This window comes from Mirounga angustirostris, unplaced genomic scaffold (genome assembly GCF_029215605.1).
Source record: "Mirounga angustirostris isolate CCGP_5_RB_7025 unplaced genomic scaffold, mMirAng1.0.hap1 SCAF_9, whole genome shotgun sequence".
Lineage (NCBI taxonomy): Eukaryota > Metazoa > Chordata > Mammalia > Carnivora > Phocidae > Mirounga > Mirounga angustirostris.
This window is the reverse complement of record NW_026991717.1, coordinates 105,585,135-105,607,901: the sequence shown is the minus strand read 5'-3', so window position 1 is coordinate 105,607,901 and position 22,767 is coordinate 105,585,135. Positions and strand designations below refer to the sequence as shown.

The 22,767-nt window shown below is 35.5% G+C and overlaps 1 protein-coding gene across 8 annotated transcripts in view; it reads right to left on the bottom strand.

Moving 5' to 3' along the window:
- Positions 1-22,767, bottom strand: part of MNAT1 (MNAT1 component of CDK activating kinase) — a 209,753-nt gene that overhangs the window by 36,285 nt on the left and 150,701 nt on the right. The window contains exon 8 of one of the 8 annotated variants that reach the window (XM_054513740.2): positions 5,148-5,238. The exons of the other annotated variants lie outside the window; for them this stretch is intronic. Coding sequence (XP_054369715.1) covers positions 5,163-5,238 — 76 coding nt within the window. The 3' untranslated portion in view covers positions 5,148-5,162. Of the gene's footprint in view, positions 1-5,147; positions 5,239-22,767 lie in introns of those variants that run through there. 8 annotated transcript variants of the gene reach the window in all.

Here is a 22,767-nt window from a genome sequence, read left to right as displayed (position 1 = left end):
TATAGGGTTGCTGCGAAATTAATGTAATATAAATGCTTAATATAGTATCTAGCAAAGAGCAGGTGTATTCAGTATTCCATGTTAGGAATTAGGGCTGTATATGCTCAAAATTAGTTCCTCTTTTTCATTCCCTCCTCTGGACCCCAAGAGTACTCTTTATTTAGTTTCTAATGGCTCACCTCACTTTTTACTTTTTCTTATAGTTACTTACTTATATGACTAGTCCGTAAGCTCTGAGAGCAGAAACCAGTTCTAATATATCTTGGAATTATTCATGATGTCAAACACATCATGTACCCACAAATGTACTCACAGTATTTATTAAATAATTAAAAATAAAGGAACATAGAAGATACTACTTTATGATTAAAGGGAATAACAGTAACACATCTGGAGGTTAATACAAAATAGTTTTCATTTCCTTCAACTAATGCAAAACGATTATCAGTAAGAACCAAAATGCCAACTTTTCATCAATGCCACATGTAAATACATTTTGTACCTTACATAAAGATTTCAATATTAATTGCAATATTAAAAAAAAAAAAAGGCACCTGCCTAGAAAGTGGCCACTAACTGTGGAACACAAATGATCCTTCCTTTACAGGAGAATATTTCTTACTAGATATAGTGGTCCTAATTGGCTAAAAAAAGGGGGGTGGGGGTGGAGGAAAACATTTACCTAGATGATTTCTGAGATTCATTTAAAATTCACTTAAATTTACTGCAATATATATGATAAACTATAAACCTTTAATAAACATCCAAGTGAAAACCCAGAAATACAGGGATGCCTGGGTGACTCAGTCAGTTAAGCATCCTACTCTTGATTTCAGCTCAGGTCATGATCTCAGGGTTGTGAGATCGAATCCTGCATTAGGCTGTCTGAGTGTGGAGCCTGCTTAAGATTCTCTCGCTCCCTCCTTTCTGCCCTCCACCCCTGCTTGCTCAGCACACTCTCTCTTAAGATAACTCAAAAAAAAAAGATAAAAAAAAAAGTACACAATTTGGTTTTTCCAAATCAGAACTACATACTCCCATTATATCATAACCTAAGATAACTTGGCACACATATTGTTTTGCTGGTATCAACAAGTAGATGCTTAAAGCACATAGCCAGACACTTTATCTTTTAAAGAAGATGACTAATTGCAGTGGGTACAGCAGTAGACTGCACAGCGGTGGTCGTGGTAGCGACAAACAGCAAGAGCAGTCATCATTTATTAAGATAGGCCCAGAATTTTCTAAGCCCCTGAACACTCTTATCTCATTCGTTCCACACAACAGCCCTACAAAGAAGATATTGTGGTTCTCATTTTAAATGTGAGGAAATTGAGACTTAGGTTAAGCCACTTGTAAAATGTTATATAACTAATACGTGATGTAGTAAGGTTTAGAGCCTACTAAGCATGGCAACTCCACTGCTTCCCCCAAACATATGCCTTAATTTTCTTACCATCTAAAATACAAAAAAGAAAAAAATAACTAATAAATAAACACAAATAAAAATGTATTAAGGTACAGAAAACTCTACCAGAATTCCTTTCATGGAAAACACTATCTGTATTTGTTTGTACTCTTTATTTGCTTAAAAAGAAACCCTTGATAAACTGGAGAAAAAGGTGAAACACTGCTCCTCCCAAGAGCACTTAAATGTGGAAGAAAGAGCCTTCCAAAGGGAAGGGAAGGAATTTCTGTAGGTAACAGAAAAAGAAAGCAAAAGAGAGAAGAAGCGAATCCAACAAAACGACACAGGATTCTAGTTGCAGGTAGGTGATACTACCCCTCCTTTTGTAACCCTCAAATCTCCTCAAGAAAACGTGAGGAGATTTTTTGGGGAATCCATAGAAGCAACAAACTTCTATATCCAAGGTACCACAGGCTGGGACAGAGCTTCTTAAAGGATTATTTCAGCATAGAACTAGAGCAGGGAGGTAAACAAGGGAAAGACATATTTACGAGGATGGCTATAGACTGACCATCAACAGCTATTGAATTGTTGAGATTCATGTTTTAGATGTGATTACGCTTTTTATTTAAATGACAAAGGAAGGGTGTATCATTTCCTCCTTTGACAACAAAAACTGTCATTAAATAAATAAGTGGGGAATTATCAGTCATGCTCCCTACCTTTTTTTCTTCACATCATTCCTTAAATTCTTTATTGTTTCAGGATTATCATGATTACTTTTTTCATTTGAATTCCTTTTCTTAAAATTGAAGTATTATTAACATAAGGTGTTATATTATATCACAATATCACAATATAGTGATTCAACAATTCTATTCATTGCTCAGTGCTATTCAAGGTAAGTATACTCTTGATCTTCTTTTAGCTATTTCAGTCCTCCAACCTACCCTCTGGTAACTACATTTATTGTCTGTATTTAAGAGTCTGTTCTTTTGTTTATCTCTTTTTTAATTTGTTAATTTGTTTTGTTTCTTAAATTCCACATAAGAGTGAAATCGTATGGTATTTGTCTTTCGCTAAGCAACTTATTTCACTAGCATTATACTCTCTAGGTCCATTGATGTTTCAAATGGCAAGATTTCATTCTTTTTTTTATGGCTGAATAATATTCCAGTGCCTATATATATATGTGTGTGTGTGTGTGTATACATATATCACATCTTCTCTGTCCATTTATCTATGGATAGGCACTTGGGTTGCTTCCATATCTTGGCTATTGTAATGCTGAAATACACACAGGGGTGCATGTGTCTTTTCAAATTAATGTTTTTGTTTTCTTTGGGTAAATACCCACTGGTGGAATTAGTGGATCAAATGGTAATTCTATGTTCCTTAAATTCTTACCTATGATTTCCCCCATTGTTTTGTTAAGAGCACAAATGAAATCATTGGGATAAAACTTCTTACCTACTACTTTGTCTGTTTTAAAACATTAAAAACCCATAGCAGTTTTCCTCAAAATTAAACTACATATTTCAATAATTAGAAAACAAATACTAACAATTAAACCCCAAAACTATAAGGAAGAATGGCAATTCAACCATTTATCATTGAGTTGATACCTTTAATTGATCAAAGTAGGGGGAAAAAAAGAAAGGAAAAGTAGGAAAACTCAATAGATCTAAAAACAGCATACCTAATACAAACAGATTCCAAGGGACTAGACTTTTCCATATTGTATTTTCATATTCTACCAGTCAGTATTCTAGGGTCTTAGATATATTGTCTCATTTGGTCAAAACAACCTGTAAGATAGGTGCTATTATTATATCCCTCTTATAAAGGAGGAAACAAAGACACTGAATGATTAAGTAACTTGTCCAGAGTAATAAATCAGCAAAAACACAGTCAAGATTTAAACCCAGGCAATATAACTCCAAAAACCCTTCTCACAATTTCTATACTACACTGCATCTTATTATTATTTACAAAGTGATTTATGTATCTTCAAATATTTATTTTTAAGATTACTATATTTATTATATCCAATTTTCAGAAAATAGAAAACATAGTGTCTGAAATTGTGATACAAAATTACGAATATTTAGCTACTCAGAAATGAGCACAACCTTTGAACATGGCTTTAAAAATGGTAAGTGCTAGAACACAGGATAAGAAATAGTTAAACAACTGTGGAGTGTGCTTAATTGTCTTCAGAATTAATGTCAATAGTGCAGACTAAGATTCCTAAGTAAGTGACATTAAATATAAGCATTATGTATGCATATAATTGTAAACCCCTTAAAATTAATGTTCTAAAGGGGTAAATTAAATGTAGCTAGCATTTAAAGAATGAAAAGGAAAAAAACAAATAGCTGAAATACCTGCATACTCTTCCTGTGACATTTTGAACCATACTAATCATTATTCAACCATATCTCTAAGGGGAAAAAAAAAAAAAAAAAACCTTCAAATTTTCTAAAAATGGTAACTTCTTCCTAAAAATGAAATGAAATGTTATACTAAGTGGAATTACATTTCTGAGATGCAAACCAATTTACGATGAACCAACACTGAACACTTACGGCATAATTTAAGGTGGTTGTAGCTTTGCAAGGAAAAAGAAAAACTAAATATTATTCTCTTAAAAAGTGTTTTATACAAAAAAAATGAAACACATTTTAAGAAATATGAATGAATAAGAAATTAGTCAGTCTAATTTTAGACTGCGCTTAACATAAAAAAAGTAATAGGGCTTTAATAACACTTGTTTGAGAGAAGTCATTTCCTGTTAAGTAATAATACTTTCCTGATGTCACTGGGTGGCAAAATATGAGTACTAAAACAAAGTGTCTGCATGCTTTTCGTAAGAAAGCCTCATTTTTTCCATGTGCAACTGGAACCAATATCATGCCAATTTGAAAGTATCTGTCTTTCATAAGGCTAAAAAAGCAGGAAGCAAAATGAGTAATACAGTTGAGTCCATAAAATGAAAAGGATTCTCTATCATTTTTTTCTGTTTGGTATCATCTATCAGTTAAGTTATGGAAAATAAAACTAGAATTAAAAATGAATGGCAATTCCATTTACAACAACATGGGTGGACCTAGAGGTTATCAGCTAAGTGAAGTAAGTCAGAAGGAGAAAGACTAATATGATTTCACTTACATGTAGATTCTATAAAACAAACACACACACAAAAAATCAAAGGCAGAAACAGACCCATAAATACAGAGAACAAACTGATGGTTGCCAGAGAGGAAGTAGGGGGGATGGGCCACATGGACGAAGGGAGTAGAGGTACAGGCTTCCAGTTATGGAATGAATAAGTCACAGGGATGAAAGGCATGGCATAGGTAATATAGTCAATGGTACTTTAACAGCATTGTATAATGACAGATGGTAGCTACACCTGTGGTGAGCATAGCATAGCCTATAGAACCGTCCAACCACTATGTTGTACACCTGAAACTAATGTAACAGTGTGTGTCAACTATACTTTAATTACAAAAAAAAAGTTTAAAAAATGAATGTCAAATAATCAATCCACTGATCATCAGAAAAGTAACATTAACATAATGGTAACTATACTGAGAGGGGCAACTTGTTTTAAATGAAGCTGTGATTTTTAAACATTAACTTAAACTTATACAGGTAGAAATCCATCAAATGGGGGCACCTGGGTGGCTTCAGTTAAGCGGCTGCCTTCAGCTCAGGTCATGATCCCAGGATCCTGGGATGGAGTCCAGCATCAGGCTCTTTGCTCAGCGGGGAGTCTGCTTCTCCCTCTGCCTGCCACTCCCCCTGCTTGTACCCTCTCTCTCTCTCTGTCAAATAAATAAATAAAACCTTAAAAAAAACCCATCCAATGATTGAAAGAGATCACTTAGCATATAAACATGATGGGGACTGGCTCTCATCACCCAATGAAGATGGTATTATTCTCCACATATTAAGAAAACAGAAGTATAAGGGGAGAGGGCAGGTTAAGAACATTACCCTGATACGATAAAATATTTTGTGCCACTAACTGTATATTTTACAAAAATGACATAATTATATCTTAGATTACAAACAAACATAACCAAATAGAATATTAAACCCAAAGACAGTCTTTGAAAGAGCTTTTGCTCCCCTGAGACAGATCACCAACTGCAGAATAAAGATTAGATGAACAGAAAAAGAAAAAGAAAAAATAAAGAAAAAAAGATTTAGCTTTCTAGACAGGAAAGCCCAAGGGGCTTATACAAAGCAAAATTAAAGACATATACTACAAGGGGGAAAAACTTGATAATTAAATATAAAGTGGATTAAAAGTAATATCCCTGTAGTATGAAGTTTGGACTTGAGAAAAATTAGTAATAGGAAGAAGTCTGAACATTGCAAAAAAGGCAAACATTTAAGTACAAGCTATCCTATGGACAAATAGCATGCTTATTCCCAAAATCAGTGAACCAAAGATTTTTTTTTTTTAAAGATTTTATTTATTCATCTGAGACACAGAGATACAGAGGGAGAGAGAGTATGAGCAGGGGGAGAAAGGGAGAAGCAGGCCTCCCGCCAAGCCAGGAGTCCGATGTGGGGCTCAATCCCAGGACCCCTGGATCATGACCTGAGCTGAAGGCAGACACTTAACCATCTGAGCACCCCTGAACCAAAGTTTTAAATAGCTGTGTAAATTTTAAGTTAGCTGTATATCTAAAGGAGTACATAACTAATTCATAATAAATATATGTATTTATATATGTATACATATATATGGATTTTAATGTAGGTAGCAGTATTCACCCACACTGACTAAATCATAAATATTAAGGGTTTCAGCATTATTAAATAAAAAAATTAGGTCTAAGGTTATCTACAGAAATAATTTTAAAATAAAGGACATTAAGACAAAAATTGGAGAAGTATCTTGAATACAAAATTTGAAGTTACATCCAATGCTACAACAGTCTTCGTTATGACAGAAGTTTTTACAGTCTACCTACTTTTACCCAGCCCAGCAGCTGTGGCAAGTGGTGACGGTGAATCACAAGGAAATGGCAGCTGCACATATTCTCTGGCAACAGAATAATGCAGTCCCTGTCCCTCTCTGACTTCTCTCCTTGGGCCTCCCTTGACACAGTAGGCAACAAGAGCAAGCTGTGAGAAATAAAGCCCGAAGCAGCTGCCTTAACATTCTGATGCTTGTTGTAGCTCTCACACATAGAGACTTGTGTCCAAGTGTCATATTCTGTAGGCCATGCAAAACTCTGAAGGAGTCCTTCTCTCTATGAAAGTCATCACAGAGTTGGGCAGGCATCCAAGCCAAAAACTTTGGCATTTTCCTAGACTATTCCTTACTCTCCACATGGTCAGTTGCAAAATCCTATTAACTCTATCCCTAAAGCTCTCTTGGATTCATTCTCTTAACTCCATCCTCACTATTTAGACCCCTCTATTTGGGGCTCTTTTTTTTTTTTTTTTTTTAAGATTTTATTCATTCATAAGAGACAGAGAGAGAGAGGCAGAGGGAGAAGCAGGCTCCCCGCTGAGCAGGGAGCCCGATGCGGGACTCGATCCCAGGACTCTGGGATCGTGACCTGAGCCGAAGGCAGACGCTTAACCATCTGAGCCACCCAGGCGCCCTGGGGCTCTTTTTTTATTTCAGCCTATTCAAATACATCATTCACACTGCTGCCTTGAGAAGTACTTTTCTAAATATAAATCTGAATATGTCACCTATTAAACGTTCTTCAACAGCTCCCAATTACTAAAAGTATTTGGTCCAGGGGTGCCTGGCTGGCTCAGTTAGTAGAACTTATGCAACTCTTGATCTTGGGGGTATAAGTTCAGGCCCCACACTGAGCGTAGAGATTGCTTAAAAATAAAATCTTAAAAAAAAAAATTAAAGGAATATGGTCCAAAACCCATATAGAGAGGACAGAAAAAACACTGGTCTTTCAACCTTGATTTAAGACAGTAATTTAAGAAGCAAATGGGAAATAAGTAGGGAAGTAAATAGGGAAAATGTGAATTATCTAAAATACTTAATATGGTAAATAAGACTCTTCATGCTCTGGAATCCTAACCAGTTTCTTGTCACTCTTTGTTACAAACCCTGTGCTCTAGTCAAACTGAACTACTTCTATCAAAGGCACCATGTTCTTTCAAATCTCGCTCCTTTTCCTCCAACAGAATGGTGTATGCATGCTACTGGCAGACTCAAATTTATCCTTTAAAATGGAGCTGAAATTCCACCATCTCTTGAAGCCTTCCTTGACCCTCTCCCAAATAATGATATACTTGTTTACGTGATAGTCTCCATCTCCACATGTCAGCTCTTGAGGGGGGAACCATGGATGATTGGTATTCATATAAGCACCCAGCACAATTAGACTTAATACACTTCCAAAAGAATAATAATCTTGGCACTTGGCACGATCATGCCTCTCTGTTATAGCTCTCAAATTCTCTTCAGTCTAAAAAGTCATTTCAGGGAAAGATGATTCAGATGATTTTATAGGACAGTTATGTCAAGAACATTCTTATGCTATTGAGACAGTTTCAGAACACAGAAAACAGTTTATGAAGTAGACAAAAGATTAACGTAAAAACCTTCAAAATACCATACTGCAATTGTGTTTAGGATTAAAGATTTGAAGGTCTTCAAGAAAACACTACCAATTTGAGTCTAGTGTTATACTAAAGAAGCAATAAAAAATAAATAAAAATTTAAAAATAAAGTCATTTCAGAAACAGTTAGTTGTGCCTTCAAGGCACTGTGGGAAGAGGTGAAGTGGGGTGCAAGGAGGTGAAAAAACAAAAATGAATAAGAGATATTCCCAGACTTAGAAGAACTTACAATCTAGAAGGAAAAAACTGACAAAAAGATAAAAAAGGAAGATGAATCTTTAGTAATAAGGATTTTGAAGGAAGATGTCTTAAGTAAATACTCTGGAATTAACTGATGATAGTATCTGCAACACAGCCAAAACTAAACACTGCCTCAATGACCTCTAATTTTCAACCTGGAAAAGCAATTAAGGGAGCCAGTTTTGCTTTACCAAGGCATATTATATTTTTCTGACCTCTGAATGCAAATATTTTGAGTTTGAAGACTGAAACAAAATTTAAACCTTTTGGCATTAGAAGGTTAGGTGTTTGAGGTTGAAAGAAGCTGGTTCCTGTCAAAATGTTTTCTGGCTTAGGAATCAGAGACCCTCTTGGATCTAAAACAGTAATAATAAATATTTACTTCAGGACTTAATTATAAATTGACAGCAAAGATGTGAAATGTTTCCTTACAGTTTTCACATTTAAAATCAAACATTCCTCATACTGAAAAAAAAAGGTGGGGGGGACGCCTGGGTGGCTCAGACATTTAAGTGGCTGCCTTCGGCTCAGATCATGATCTTAGGGTCCTGAGATCGTGTCCCACATCTGGCACCTTGCTCAGCGGGGAGCCTGCTTCTCCCTCTGCCTGCCACTCCCCCTGCTTGTGCTCACTCTCTCTCTCTCTCTCTCTGATTTAAAAATAAATAAATAAAATATTAAAAAAATAAATTAAACATGCCTCAAGCTTAATATACACCTCTGTCTAACACTCACTATTACTATTCCAGAGAGGCCCAAAGCTAAAAATGTAATTAAAAAAAAAGACAAGACAATATTCCTTAGGTCAAGAAAAAGTTCAGGACTCAACAGTCACATAGCTTTGCTTACAGTAAGAATTACTGAGGATGGTATGCAAAACACGTGGCTTTAAAGGAATTCAATGGGGAAAGGATAATTTTTTCAACAAATGGTATTGGGACAATTGGGTATCTGTGCAAAAAAATGAACTTGGACCCGTATCTCACACCATTACAAAAACACTAACTTGGCATAGATCAAAGACCTAAATGTAAAGACTAAAACTATAAAAACTTTTAGAGGAAACCATCGGAGGAAATCTTCATGGCCTTCAGGTAGGCAAAGTCGTCTTAGATATGACACCAAAAGAATGATCCGTGAAAGAAAAAAACTGATAAGCTGGACTTGATAAAAATTCAACTACATTTATGCTTCAAAAGACATCATTAACACATGAAAAAATAAACCACACTCTGGGAAAAAATAATGAGAAGTTATGATTCTAAAAAAGAATTGGTATCAGAATACATAAATAACTCTTATAACTTAATAAGACAAATGGCCAGATTTTAAAATAGGCAATAGATCTGAATAGATATCTCAACAAAAAAGATATTTGAATAGTTAATAAGCATATAAAAAGATGTTCAACATCGTTAGTCAACAGGAAAATGCATATTAAATATGCACTGGGATACTACCTTTCACCCACTAAAATGGTTAAAATCAAATTGACAAGTAATACTAGGCGCCTGAGTGGCTTAGTCAGTTAAGCACTGGACTCTTGACATTGGCTCAGATCATGATCTCAGGGTCATGAGATCCAGCCCTGAATCAGGCTCTGTGATCAGAAGGGAGTCTGCTTGAGATTCACTCTCTCCCTCTCCCTCTCCCTCTGCTCCCCACCCCTGCTTGTGAGCACAGATGCATGCACTCTCTCAAATAAATAAATAAAATCTTGGAGCGGTGGCTCAGTCAATTAAGCATCTGCCTTCGGCTCAGGTTATGATCCCAGGGTCCTGGGATTGAGCCCCACATCAGGCTTCCTGCTCAGCGGGGAGACTGCTTCTTTGTCTCCCTCTCCCTCCGTTCCTCCCGCTTGTGCTCTCTGTCAGATAGATAGATGATAGATAGATAGATAGATAGATAGATACCTTTTTAAAAATGACAAGTAATACTACCTTTGGAGCACGCTCACACCAGGGCAAAAGGGTAACAGTTTCTTAGAAATTTATTCTGTTTTGGGGATTGGAAACATTCTGCATTTTTCAAAAGCTAAACAGAAGCCCGCTCATCTCTTCCTGACTCCTACCCTCACCCTGTGCGCGCACACACACACATTGCTGAGGATATGGAAAAACAGGAACCCTCACGCTAGGGGGAATGTTAAAACATGTTACAGCCACCTTGGACAACAGTTCCTATACATACTCCTAAGTATATACCCAAGAGAAATGAAAACATATGTCCATACAAGGACTTACATACGAATATTCATAGCAGCACTATTCATAATGCCCAAAATGCAGAAACAACCCAAAAGTCCATCAACTTATGAATGGGTAAGACAGATAATAGTTAGATAAAATGAGGTACATCCATACAATGGATTATTATTCAGCAACAAAGAAAAATGAAATATGCTACAATATGAACCCTAAACCATGAAAGAAGCCAGACACAAAGGGCCACATATTGTATGATTACATTTACATGAAATGTCTAGATAGGCAAATCTATAGAGACAAAAAGGAGGTGAAAATGGTTGCCCATGTCTATGGATGGGAAATGGAGAATAATTGTAAACTGACATCTTTTTGGGGTGATGGAAAAGTTCTAACACTGGATTGTGGTCAGGCTAAGTACAAACTAAAAATGCTCAAAAAGAATTCTTTTTCTCTTTCTTCTGTGATCTCTCTAGACCTGTCATTGTACATTTTTTTTATTTTTTATTTTTTTGCTATTTAACACTGGGCTCCTTCAGGCATGAGGATATTCACTGAGTGCAGACCCTCCCAGGCATGCAGGGCACATACATCCAGTCCTGACCTTCCCTGTGTCCACAGCCCTGCTGGTGGTGGCAGCAGCAGCAGGAACTGAGCAGGGGCAGGGAGTAAATGGCCTACAACATGTTGCAGAGAGGCAGGTAGATGCATGTGGCTCCAAGCCCACTAAGGTAAGTTCCACTGTTCCATCAGACTTTACTTACAAAACACAAAATCAAAGATAAAATTATTAAGAATTTCGGGCGCCTGGGTGGCTCAGTTGGTTAAGCCACTGCCTTCGGCTCAGGTCATGATCCTGGAGTCCCTGGATCGAGTCCCGCATCGGGCTCCCTGCTCGGCGGGGAGTCTGCTTCTCCCTCTGACCCTCCTCCCTCTCGTGCTTTCTGTCTCTCATTCTCTCTCACAAATAAATAAATAAAATCTTAAAAAAAAAAATTATTAAGAATTTCAAGATGATGACCACAGAGCACTGAACTCCAAGTACAGGGCCCCTTTCTGAGCATGGGACTACACTGGTCATACATACACGAATCAGGACTTATTTGTGGTGATGGCTGCATAACTTGGTAAATTTACCAAAACTCACTGAATCATACACTTAAAATGGGTGATCTCTACAGTATGTAAGTTATACGTCAACAAATCGTTGTGGGTTTTTTTTTAGTGACTTTAAGTCTTTGGTGGCAGCATACTAAAATTTACCAAATGGGTGAAGCATCATAAGAGAGTACATGATGTCTAGAACTTTATGTCTGGGCCTAAGTGAGTAAAACAGCCTGAGGGCCTTTCCCACAGCCAGGCAAAAAATACCCTCTGATAAAGAAACTGTATCTCAGAAAGCTCCACGTGAGGTCGGAAGATAAGGTTCTCTTTTTGAATATGTAAACTGACTACCCTGTAGAGAGAACAAGGGTGATTTCTGAGGTAGTGAGTTTATCTCATAACTGGAGAAGATCTCTTGAATGTTAGAGGTTTCTAAAGAGAGAGTAAAGCCAAAATGAACAGCATTGTGTTTAAAGTCTACAATTAAGATTGAATCTCCATCGGGGAGCCTGCGTGGCTCAGTTGGTTGAGCATCCAACTCTTGGTTTCATCAGACTCTTGGTTTTGGCTCAGGTCATGATCTCAGGGTCTTGGGATTGAGCCCCGCAACAGGCTGGGTGTTCAGCGTGGAGTCTGCTTGCCCCTCCCCCCCCGCCCCTCCCCTCACTCACTTGCTCAGGCACACTCTCTAAAATAAACAAAATCTTTAAAAAAGACTCCATTAAAAGATCTCTTACACTGAGCAATTCCAAGTGCTGAATTATTTCTGACTGAGCCTACCCTGACTCAGTGAACCAGAGGCCTATACCTCTATGCTGGAGTTTCTGTGATAACGTAAGTGCTCATGAAAGACCTCACGTTCTGCCAAAATGCATCCCTAAAATTACGGGTAAAACAGGACTGAGGCAGTTCACACAAAACCTATGCAAAATTCATAATCACAGCACTAACAAAAACATTAATAACCCTCCCAAAAGTATTAGCATAGTTTATTTTAAAAGGTGGGTTAAGTTCCAAATAAATGGGTAATACAGTAAATATACCTTTTAGGATAAAGAAAAAGTAAATGTAATTTGATGGGAAAGAGTTGTAAGAAAGGGGTAAGGTAAGGTAAGGTCGCCAAGTCATGAAAACAAGGGCAAAATGCACAAAAATTGGGAAGAACTCCAAAAATAGCACTTCCAAGAGAGAGTGCATGGCAAAACTAAGCCAAAAGGAAAAACATGGTTAGAATGGGCATCATGTACAGTACTCTATTCATTCTTCTGTGGCTTGCTGCATGCATTCATCTATGTTAATGTATCTGTAATATCTGAGTTCAGCTACTATTACTAGGTAACGTAACACATTATCTACTGGAGAAAATCATGTGTGAACCAAAATGACTCTCATATTTTATAGACATCATTCCCCTATTAACATTCATATACGAGTTAATTTGTGTTACAGTGTGTGTGTTCTAGAAACAGGTGATTTAACAGAACAGACTGTATTTGATCTACTACCTGCTTCAACTTTTCTCCTACTTGTTAACTCTTTCCCTTACCCATTTCCTGGTTTGCTTTACCCAATATCCACAATGTTGGACACCTTTCAGTGATCACATCTGTGGAACATCTGTCAGATAATTTTTCTCTCTATGCACTTAGCATTTTGTTTTGAGAGCTGGGGGTGGGGATGGTGTCTACCAGGATGGCTTTAAAATACAGCAAAGAGATTTAATATATATCCTTATTTCTTCATTTTAAAATTAGATGAATGAATACAGTAGTCCCCCCAGTCCCCCAGTAGATGCCTGGAACCACAGATAATACCAAATCCTATATGTACTATGTTTTTCCTATATATACACACACATATGATAAAGTTTGTGTTTAGGCACAAACTAAGTTAGGCACACTAAGAGATTAACAACAATAACTAATAATAAAATAGAACAATTGTAATATACTATAATAAAAGTTTTGCAAATGTGGTCTCTCTCTCAAAATATCTTACTGTACCATACTCACTCTTCTTCTTCTGATTACATGAGATAAAATGCCTACATGATGAGATGAAGTGAGGTAGATGACAGGAATTGTACCACAGCATTAACCTACTACTGACCCTCTGATAATAAATCAGAAGGAAGATCAGCTACATGCAGACTTTGGATGATCTCAGGTAACTGAAACCACAGAAAGCAAGACTGTGGATTGGGGTGAGGAGGGGTGTGGCTATTGTACTTCATTTAATTCTCATATTGAAAAACAATATGTTAATTTTTCTTACTATAACACTAAATAGAAAAAAAGTACTTTCCCACCATAATCTATACCATAGTTTTGTTATTTTCAAGGCATGAAATATATTTTTTTTAAAAAACAGTCACCGAATTTGAACAGCTCTTCAGTGCTGGCAGAAGCTTCATAATATAATTTTTTGTGTAAATTGTAAGTTCTATGTATATGTGACATACCAATAAAGTAAAATGCTACTATCTCCCTAAATTAAAAAAAAAAACTATTATTACTCTAGAAATTATGGTTACAAATATTGACATAAATGTTTTTAACTTAGAAAAATCTACTGGTCAAAGAAGTTTTCATCATTAAAAAGATGCAAACTATTGGGACGCCTGGGTGGCTCAGTCGGTTAAGTGTCTGCCTTTGGCTCAGGTCATGATCCCCGGATCCTGGGATAGAGTCCCGCATAGGGCTACTTGCTCAGCCGGGTGCCTGCTTCTCCCTCTGCCTGCTGCTCCCCTTCCTTGCTCTCTCTCTCTCTGACAAATAAATAAATAAAACCTTTAAAAAAAAAAAAGGATGCAAACTATTGAGCCAAGGAAATGTAAAATACTTGTTTCCTGAAATAAGCTTTATTGTTTTACTTTTAATATTTCTTCTGTCTCTTTTAAAGTGGTGGTCATTATATTTATTAATGTTCACGTGCCAGATGTTAAAAGTTATTTACCCTCAGATGGGCCTTAGAAACATTTCTATCCTTCAATCCAGGGATTTTTACTAATGAAATAATAGGAATGTGACACAAAAATTGAGCAACAATCTATTTATAAAAACAACAAACGAAAAATGACCTAAATCTCCACAGTGAGATTTATCTCTATCTCCATCTAATATACAACTGCTCAAGTTATGATATGGAATACTTTAAATGATGCTATGGATAAATATGGAAAGATAGTCAAAACATAGTAACTTAAAAGAGGTAACAAAATAACATAGCAAGCCTACGTGTTTTTGTAAAATATATACTATACATGAATATAGGAAAAGGTCTACAAGACTATTTACCAACACTAAACCAGTGTGTTCTCAAAGTGTGGTTCCCTAATCAACAGCATCAGCATCACTTGGAACTTGATAGATATGAAAATTCTGGGGGCACATGGGTGGCTCAGTTGGTTAAGCATCTGACTCTTAATTTCAGCTCAGGTCATGATCTCAGGGGCTCAGGTCAGGATCTCCAGGTCATGAGATCCAGCCCCACATCTGGCTCCATGCTCAGAGGGGTGTATGCTAGAGATTCTCTCCCTCTGACCCTCCTCCTGCTCCTGCGTGTGTGTGTGTGTGTGTGCATGCACTCGCACTCTCTTTCTCTCTAAAATAAATAATTAAAAGAAAAAAAAAGGTATCACAATTCTGGGGCCCCAATCCAGTCCTATTAAATCAGAAACCCTGGAGGTAGGACCCAGCAAACTGTGTTTCGGTAAACGTTCCTATTGATTCTGATGAATACCAAAGTTTGAGAACCATTATTCCAGATTCCTTATTGGGATCAGGATCCCTTTGAGACTCTGATGACAATTATGAACTTTCTCCCAGAAAAATGCACATATGGAATGTTCAATTTTACATATATTTCAGAGACAAACAAGGCAGAGGGTATCTGCAGTGGTACAATACTATCCCCAATGGAGCATATCTACTGAGCCCTAGGGCTCTACCTACAACGAAAAACCATACATATAAGTTGCCAAAATTAAACTAAGAAAAATGAAGGAACCAGAAAACTGTAAACCAAACCCTCAAGTCTGGCACACCAGTATTTCTTCTGGTTTGTCTTCACTTACTCAAATTCCAAGGCTGACACAAAATCTCCTGGGTTTAACTTTCCAAACTTCTGAACTTTATTGAGTTTATAGGTTGAACTCGTGCCCTTTGCAATGGAGAATTCTCACATGATCACTATTCCATTTGACTATCAATCTGTAATTCCTGGCCTTAAGAGAAAAACTTTCAAAGTTTAAATATTTTTTTTCTGATTTCTGAACAATGTGAATGTTTTAAAAACAAAGAAGCATAGAACTCACATGTCCTATGATTTAAGCAGATCCCTGATTTCCTTTAACTTATAATAAGAAGTAACATCAACCTACACAGACTTCAAGTTATAGCCTCATAAGAAAACAAAGGCTACAAATTAAAAGATTTAATTAGGCAATCCATAATTATCTCCTAATTATATTCTTCAAAATCAATTGCAGGCTTCTGTGGAAACATATGCATCTCCTATGATAATGAAGTTTAACCATAAAAAAAAAAATTATGTTATTCTAAGAAAAATATTCCAACTCATTTTTTTAAAACAGTATATGCACACCTGCTATTCTCCTATCAATCCAAGCAGGAAACTATTTCTCCTCTACATCATGAGCAATAGAAAAGTACTTATTAAAACATTAATCACAGTCCATTATATTCTGACCCACTGCCAAAAGTTCCCATTACATCACTGAAAATATCTATTAACCCAAACTTGCTTCTGACAAGTTACAGGAGTGCAGTGTTTAGAATTTAGTAATGTAAGTCAGTTTAAAAAGAACAGTTACACAATTGATTTTGCAGGGGCAGCAAAAATAATTTTTTCCCGACATTTATTACCAAAAGGTTGATTTAACTGGTGTTTCTACTGTAAAATTATTTTAAAATTATTTCAAATTTCACCTAGCATTATTAAACACATTTACTATGAAAGTATTAAATACAGGTGACTGGTTAAAGAATTTCAAAATGTGCTGAATACACCACTGTATGTAAAACTATATTGTCTTGTGTAAATATGGGCCTTGTTTAGAGCCATGTCTCACAGGAAATTGTAGCAAATGAAAACCATCCCTGCTTTTCCACTCCCACTCTTTAGGATTTATGTTTTTACATTTAAAACCAGTTATACAGAGAAACAACAACAACAACAACAACAAAAAACATGGCAACATTACCTTCGAATCGGAATAATGACTACTTTGGGCATTCTTATCATGTTAAAATAACTGAATTTTAATAGAAGCAAAGCTTAAATATATTTTGAGTCTATACCAGCAAAACCAACGATCTAGTTTTCATTTGTTGACTATTTGTCTGAAAAGTGGTGATATGGGCTTCTTCCAGACCAGGAGGAAGGAAATCAACATTTAGATGATACAATGCTAAGAAAACAGCATAGGAGATTTGAGTAATTATTTCCCAAGGATAGACACCACTGATGGATTATGATTTGCATATTGAAAAAAAAAACCTCAATCACAGAAACACGGGCAATTTTTCTTCTATTTACTTACATTTTTTAAGTTTTTCTATAAAGAACATACATTGACTGTATAACGGAGAAAACTTAATGGACTTATTTATTTTAATGGAAGCTCTCAAGAAAGCTACATACGACTCCAAGATGACTGGAGAAGATTCTTAGAATACAAAAAGCTTACCTGTCTTAGCAGATCATATTGTATACATTTTCTTTCAAATTTAAATTTTTATAATCTCTATTTTTTCTGAAAACAGAATGAATGACAATTTCTAAAGCTTATATAAAATCTAATGTTTCTTATGCTTGATACTTAATTTAGTTAGAAAATTCATGGCAGAAGGATTTAGAAAAATGAAAAGCATGAATTATATCTTAGTTAATAAAAAGACAGAAAAAGAAAACAGACCTAGGTTACAATCATGGAACATGTTAACTATAAATTAGAGGGTTCTTTAACCCAAGAATCAACATGTTTTACATTGGAAAGGTTAAAAGAGTCACCAAGCTACACATGTCTAATAATTTCCTAACAACTCAATCTCCAGATTATTTTTCCTTTTCTTAAGGAAATACAATTTCTACATATCTAAAGAAAATTAAGTTATCTCTACTTGAAACTGGTTTTTAAGAAAATATGAAATCTTTCAGGGCACACCTCAAAATAGTTAAACTGAATCCTAAGCCTGTGATCCTGAGTTCCCACCCAAAAAATGAAGAATCAGTAAGTGATCACACACTTTACAGTACCTTCAATTAATGGACTAGACAACATATAATTAAAAGAGAGACTCTTTTCTTGCTGATGTTTTTAAAGACCCACACTTCATAAAGGCACAGATATATTATCCCCAATGTGAATATAAATATTTAAGTGATTAATTTTAGCTCTACATTTTATTACTGAAGTCCTTATTTAAAAAACTCAAAGCTGCCTCTAAAAACATTTAACATTTTTCATTAAGTCTTCTTTAGAACAAATACAAGCAAAAAATAAATGACAAAAACCTCCTAGCACAGTCATCTCATTTACTTCTTCCTTATCTGTTTAAGTCTTTAACAAGCATTCCCTGATTACTACCTCTGTTATACAACATTGACTAGAAAATAATTCTCACTGGTATGATATGTGTAAATTATATATTTTAATATTTACCTATAAACTTGGATAAAAACAAACTCTAAGGTATGATTATCCTTAATGGGTCTTTAAAAATCATTATACTTAATAAAGTGTAGAGACTGTAGAAATTCATACAGTACTAAGATTCAAAATAAAACTTCACTTTGAAAAAAAAATTGATACAGATCATGCAGAACAATTAAATGACCTATGCTACATAATTTGACAAGTGTTTTTATATTAAAGTATCTTTAGCCTGAAAATGCAATTAATCATAATGAGAAAGAAAAACAAAATCCATCAACAAAGTTAAGCTGAACTTAAACTTTAAAAATGAGTTTAAGTTCAATATTTACAGAGTTCACTACATACTAGCAATATGCCCAGCAACAAATGTTAACTCCAATGATAGCATTTATCATTCAAATAGCTAACATTTATATAGTACTTACCATGTGTCAGATATTATTATAAGGATTTATCATTTACTAACTCATTTAATCCTCCCAACTCTATGACATGGGCAGTAATATTATCTTCATTTTGAAAATGAGGAAACAAAGCACAGAGAGATTAATAAACTGCCCAGGAAACTAATTAATGAAAAACCCAGTATTGAATAAACTTAAGCAGTGTAGGTCCAGAGAATGTTCTCTTAATCTCTACACGAAAAGGTTAATGTGATAATAAACCTTAAATAGTTTTGTATTACTACATCTATATTTGATAAATTACTACATCTATATTTGATAAACTAACAGAGGAACAGAAGACATTATTCCTACTGGTAATACATCATCCCAACTACTACAGGGCATTCCTTTTGCCTATGTTAACTAGCCCACAATCTTGGTAAACCAAAATTAGACTCATTTCAACAAGTGTCCACCTCCATGAACCCTCTATACCTCTCCCTTGCTCCATAAAACCTTTACTACCAAAACAACAATAACAGTTAACGTTTATTGAATGTTTTCTAAGAACTAAAATTACTAAGCCTTAAGTACCATAAATTAAGCTTCATAATCAAAACAATCCTGAGAGGTAGATTCTACTATCATCTCCATTTTACAATTAAGAAAAGTAAGGTTCAGAGAGGTTAAGTTCTCATAGCTAAGGTACAGAGCTTGGATTCGAAGTCAGGTATATTTAACACTAAATCTACGCTGCTTAACCCTGTGTCAGGCACAGTGACACTATGAGAGCACGTATCTCACATAATGCATTGTATCCTATTCATTCACATACCAACATATCCCTCGATTCTGTATCAAGAGTTCTTTGATGACCAAAACCATGTCTTATATGCTTTTATTTCCTAAAAATAAATTGGGCTTAATGAACATCTGATGAACAAATGAATGAACAAGCAGATGATTACAACAAAAGTTGCTTATCTAATGAAAAAAATATAACAGATCAGCAATTCTCAAACTTTTTCACCTTAGGACCTCTTTACACTCTTAAAAATTACTGAGGACCCCTAAAGAGGTTCTGTTTAGGCAGGTTATACATACCTATATTCTCTACATTAAAAGTTAAAATGGAGCACCTGGGTGGTGCAGTTGGTCAAACATCTGACTCTGGGTTTCAGCTCAGGTCACGATCTCAAGTTTGTGAGACTGAGCCCCGTTTCAGGCTCTGCACTCAGTGCACAGCATGGTTGGGAATCTCTCTCCCTCCCTTTCTGCTTCCTCCACTCCTATCTCAAATAAATAAATCTTTTTAAAAAGTTAAAACTAAAAAATTAGAAAATATTTATTCATTTTAAAATAACAATTAAAGCCTATTACATGTTAACATACCATGTAACACTAGTCAAAAGGAAGCTGTAATGGCTATTTTAATATCAAATTAATTAGATTTCACAGCAAAGAATATTACCAGAAATAAAGAGAATAATTTCATAATGATAAAGAGGCAATAAATGAAGAGGTTATAACAATCCTAAATGTTTATATTCCTAATGAAAATGAATTTTCAGAGGACATGATTATTTACACACAAAAAAATCCAGTGGATTCCACAAGAAACTACTAGAACTAAGTGAGTTCTGCAAGGTTGCAAGCTTTAAGATCAACGTAGAAAATTTAATTATACCTTCATTCCAGAAGAAAGCAATTATAAATTGAAAAAAAAAATTTACATACCATTTACAATAACATTAAAATAATATATGCCACATCTTCTTTATCCATTCATCAGTTGATGGGGATTAAGTAGTTCACTTAATGTGATGAGCACTGGGTGTTCTTTGTAAATGTTGAATCACTATACTGTACACCTGAAACTAGTATTACACTATATGTTAACTAACTGGAATTTAAACAAAAACTTAAAAAAATATATAAAATAGAGACAAATCTTACAAAATATATGCAAGACATGTACACTAAAACAGATGGGAGAAATTAAAGAAGACCAAAATAAATGGGAAAATAAGCCTTGTGCCTGAATCAGAAGTCTCTATTATTAAAATAGAGCCAACTCACTCCAAATTGATCTATTGATTGAATAGACCAGTCAATAAATCCCAGTCAAACTTCTAGTAGAATTTAGAAGCAATGATACCCCAGTAACACAAGCATACTTACAGCACAGACATTAGTTTCTAATACTACTCTCCAATGAAAGAGACCAGGGCTTCTTGGAGAATGTTTGATTCTAGAACTGAGTCAGGAAATACACGTGATGAGCCTGAGGCATCTTGTAGTACCAGAAAGTAAAGAAGTACTTAAAAAAAAGGGGGGGAGGGGGCAACACAATGATGTGGGAATGACAAATGGGCACTTGAGCCAACTAAAACACCTCAAGTTAGGGCGCCTGGGTGGCTCAGTCGTTACGTGTCTGCCATCGACTCAGGTCATGATCCCAGGGTCCTGGGATCGAGCCCCACATCGGGCTCCCAGCTCAGCGGGAAGCCTGCTTCTCCCTCTCCCACTCCCACTCCCCCTGCTTGTGTTCCTGCTCTCGCTCTCTCTCTGTCAAATAAATAAATAAAATCTTTAAAATTAAAAAAAAAAAAACACCTCAAGTGGCCAAAACTGGATTATAATCCAAAGTATAAAATAAACATTCATAAGTTCTTAGTGATAGAAAAAAAGAAAAGATTGAATAAAAAAGATGGGAGAAAAGAGTCAAATCTCCCATGCAGAAGAATTCCAAAAAATTTATGTAGATACAATACCCTCAAGAAAGTTAAGCATAACTCCCCACATTTTAAGTATGGTCAGTGCATAGTAACTTTCTTCCAAGGAGTACAAGAAAGGGGGAATAAGAGTAACTTTACAGAGGAGAAACCTGACAACACTACCTCAGCCATGTTATCATGGTTAACACCAACACTAATAAGACATATTGATAGCATGTACCCTTCACTGAAGTCATGAAAATGGCATTTTACCTCTATGGTCTTCCTTGAAAGAACATATAACACTAGTCGAACCATGAGAAAAACATTAAACATATTACAATAGAAGGACATTCTACAAAATACCTGACCACTACTAAAAACTGTTAAGGTCCTCAGAAACAGGAAGGTCTGAGAAACTGTCACAGCTAAGAGGAGCCTAAAGAGACATGACTACTAAGTGTAATGTGGTATCCAAATGAGATCCTAGAACACAGAAACGACAGTAGGTAAAAACTAAGGAAATCACAATGAAGTACAGACAGTAATTAATAAAAATTATCAATATTGGTTCATTAATTATAACAAATATATCATGCTAATGTTAAGTGTATTTAATAGTAGGAAAATCATATGGGGTATAAACTCTCTATATTATCTTTGCAATATTTCTATAAATCCAAAGCTGTTCTAAAACAAAAAGTTTATTTAAAAAAAAAACAAAAACCCAGCGGTCTTTTTTTGTAGAAATGGGACAAACTAAAGCCTAAAATTTACATGGAAAATGCAAAGAACCTAGAACAGTCAAAACAACTTTGTAAAAAAAAATAATAAACTGGAGGACTGATGTTCAGACTTGTTATAAAGCTATAGCAATCAAGACAATATAGTTTTGGCATCAGGATCAACAAACCACTGGAATAGAATGGAGTTAAGAAATAAATCTACACATATATGGACAACTGATTTTTGACAAAGGTGAAAAGTCAATTCAATGGAGAAGTAACAGTCTTTTCAACAGTGTGGAAACAATTCAATATTCATGTGCAAAAAAAAATCCTTCAAATCATATATACCATATACAAAAATGAACTAGAAATAGGTCACACATCTAAATAATGTTAACCCCTTGGGGCGCCTGGGTGGCTCAGTTGTTAAGCATCTGCCTTCGGCTCAGGCCATGATCCCAGGGTACTGGGATCGAGCCCCGCATCGGGCTCCCTGCTCTGTGGGGAGCCTGCTTCTCCCTCTCCCCTTCCCCCTGCTTGTGTTCCCTCTCTCGCTGGTCTCTGTCAAATAAATAAAAATAAATAAATAAATAATGTTAACCCCTCAAAATACAAAACCTATAGAAAAAAAGGCAGGAAAATTTATTTTGAACTTGGATTAGGCAAAAATTTCTTAGATATAA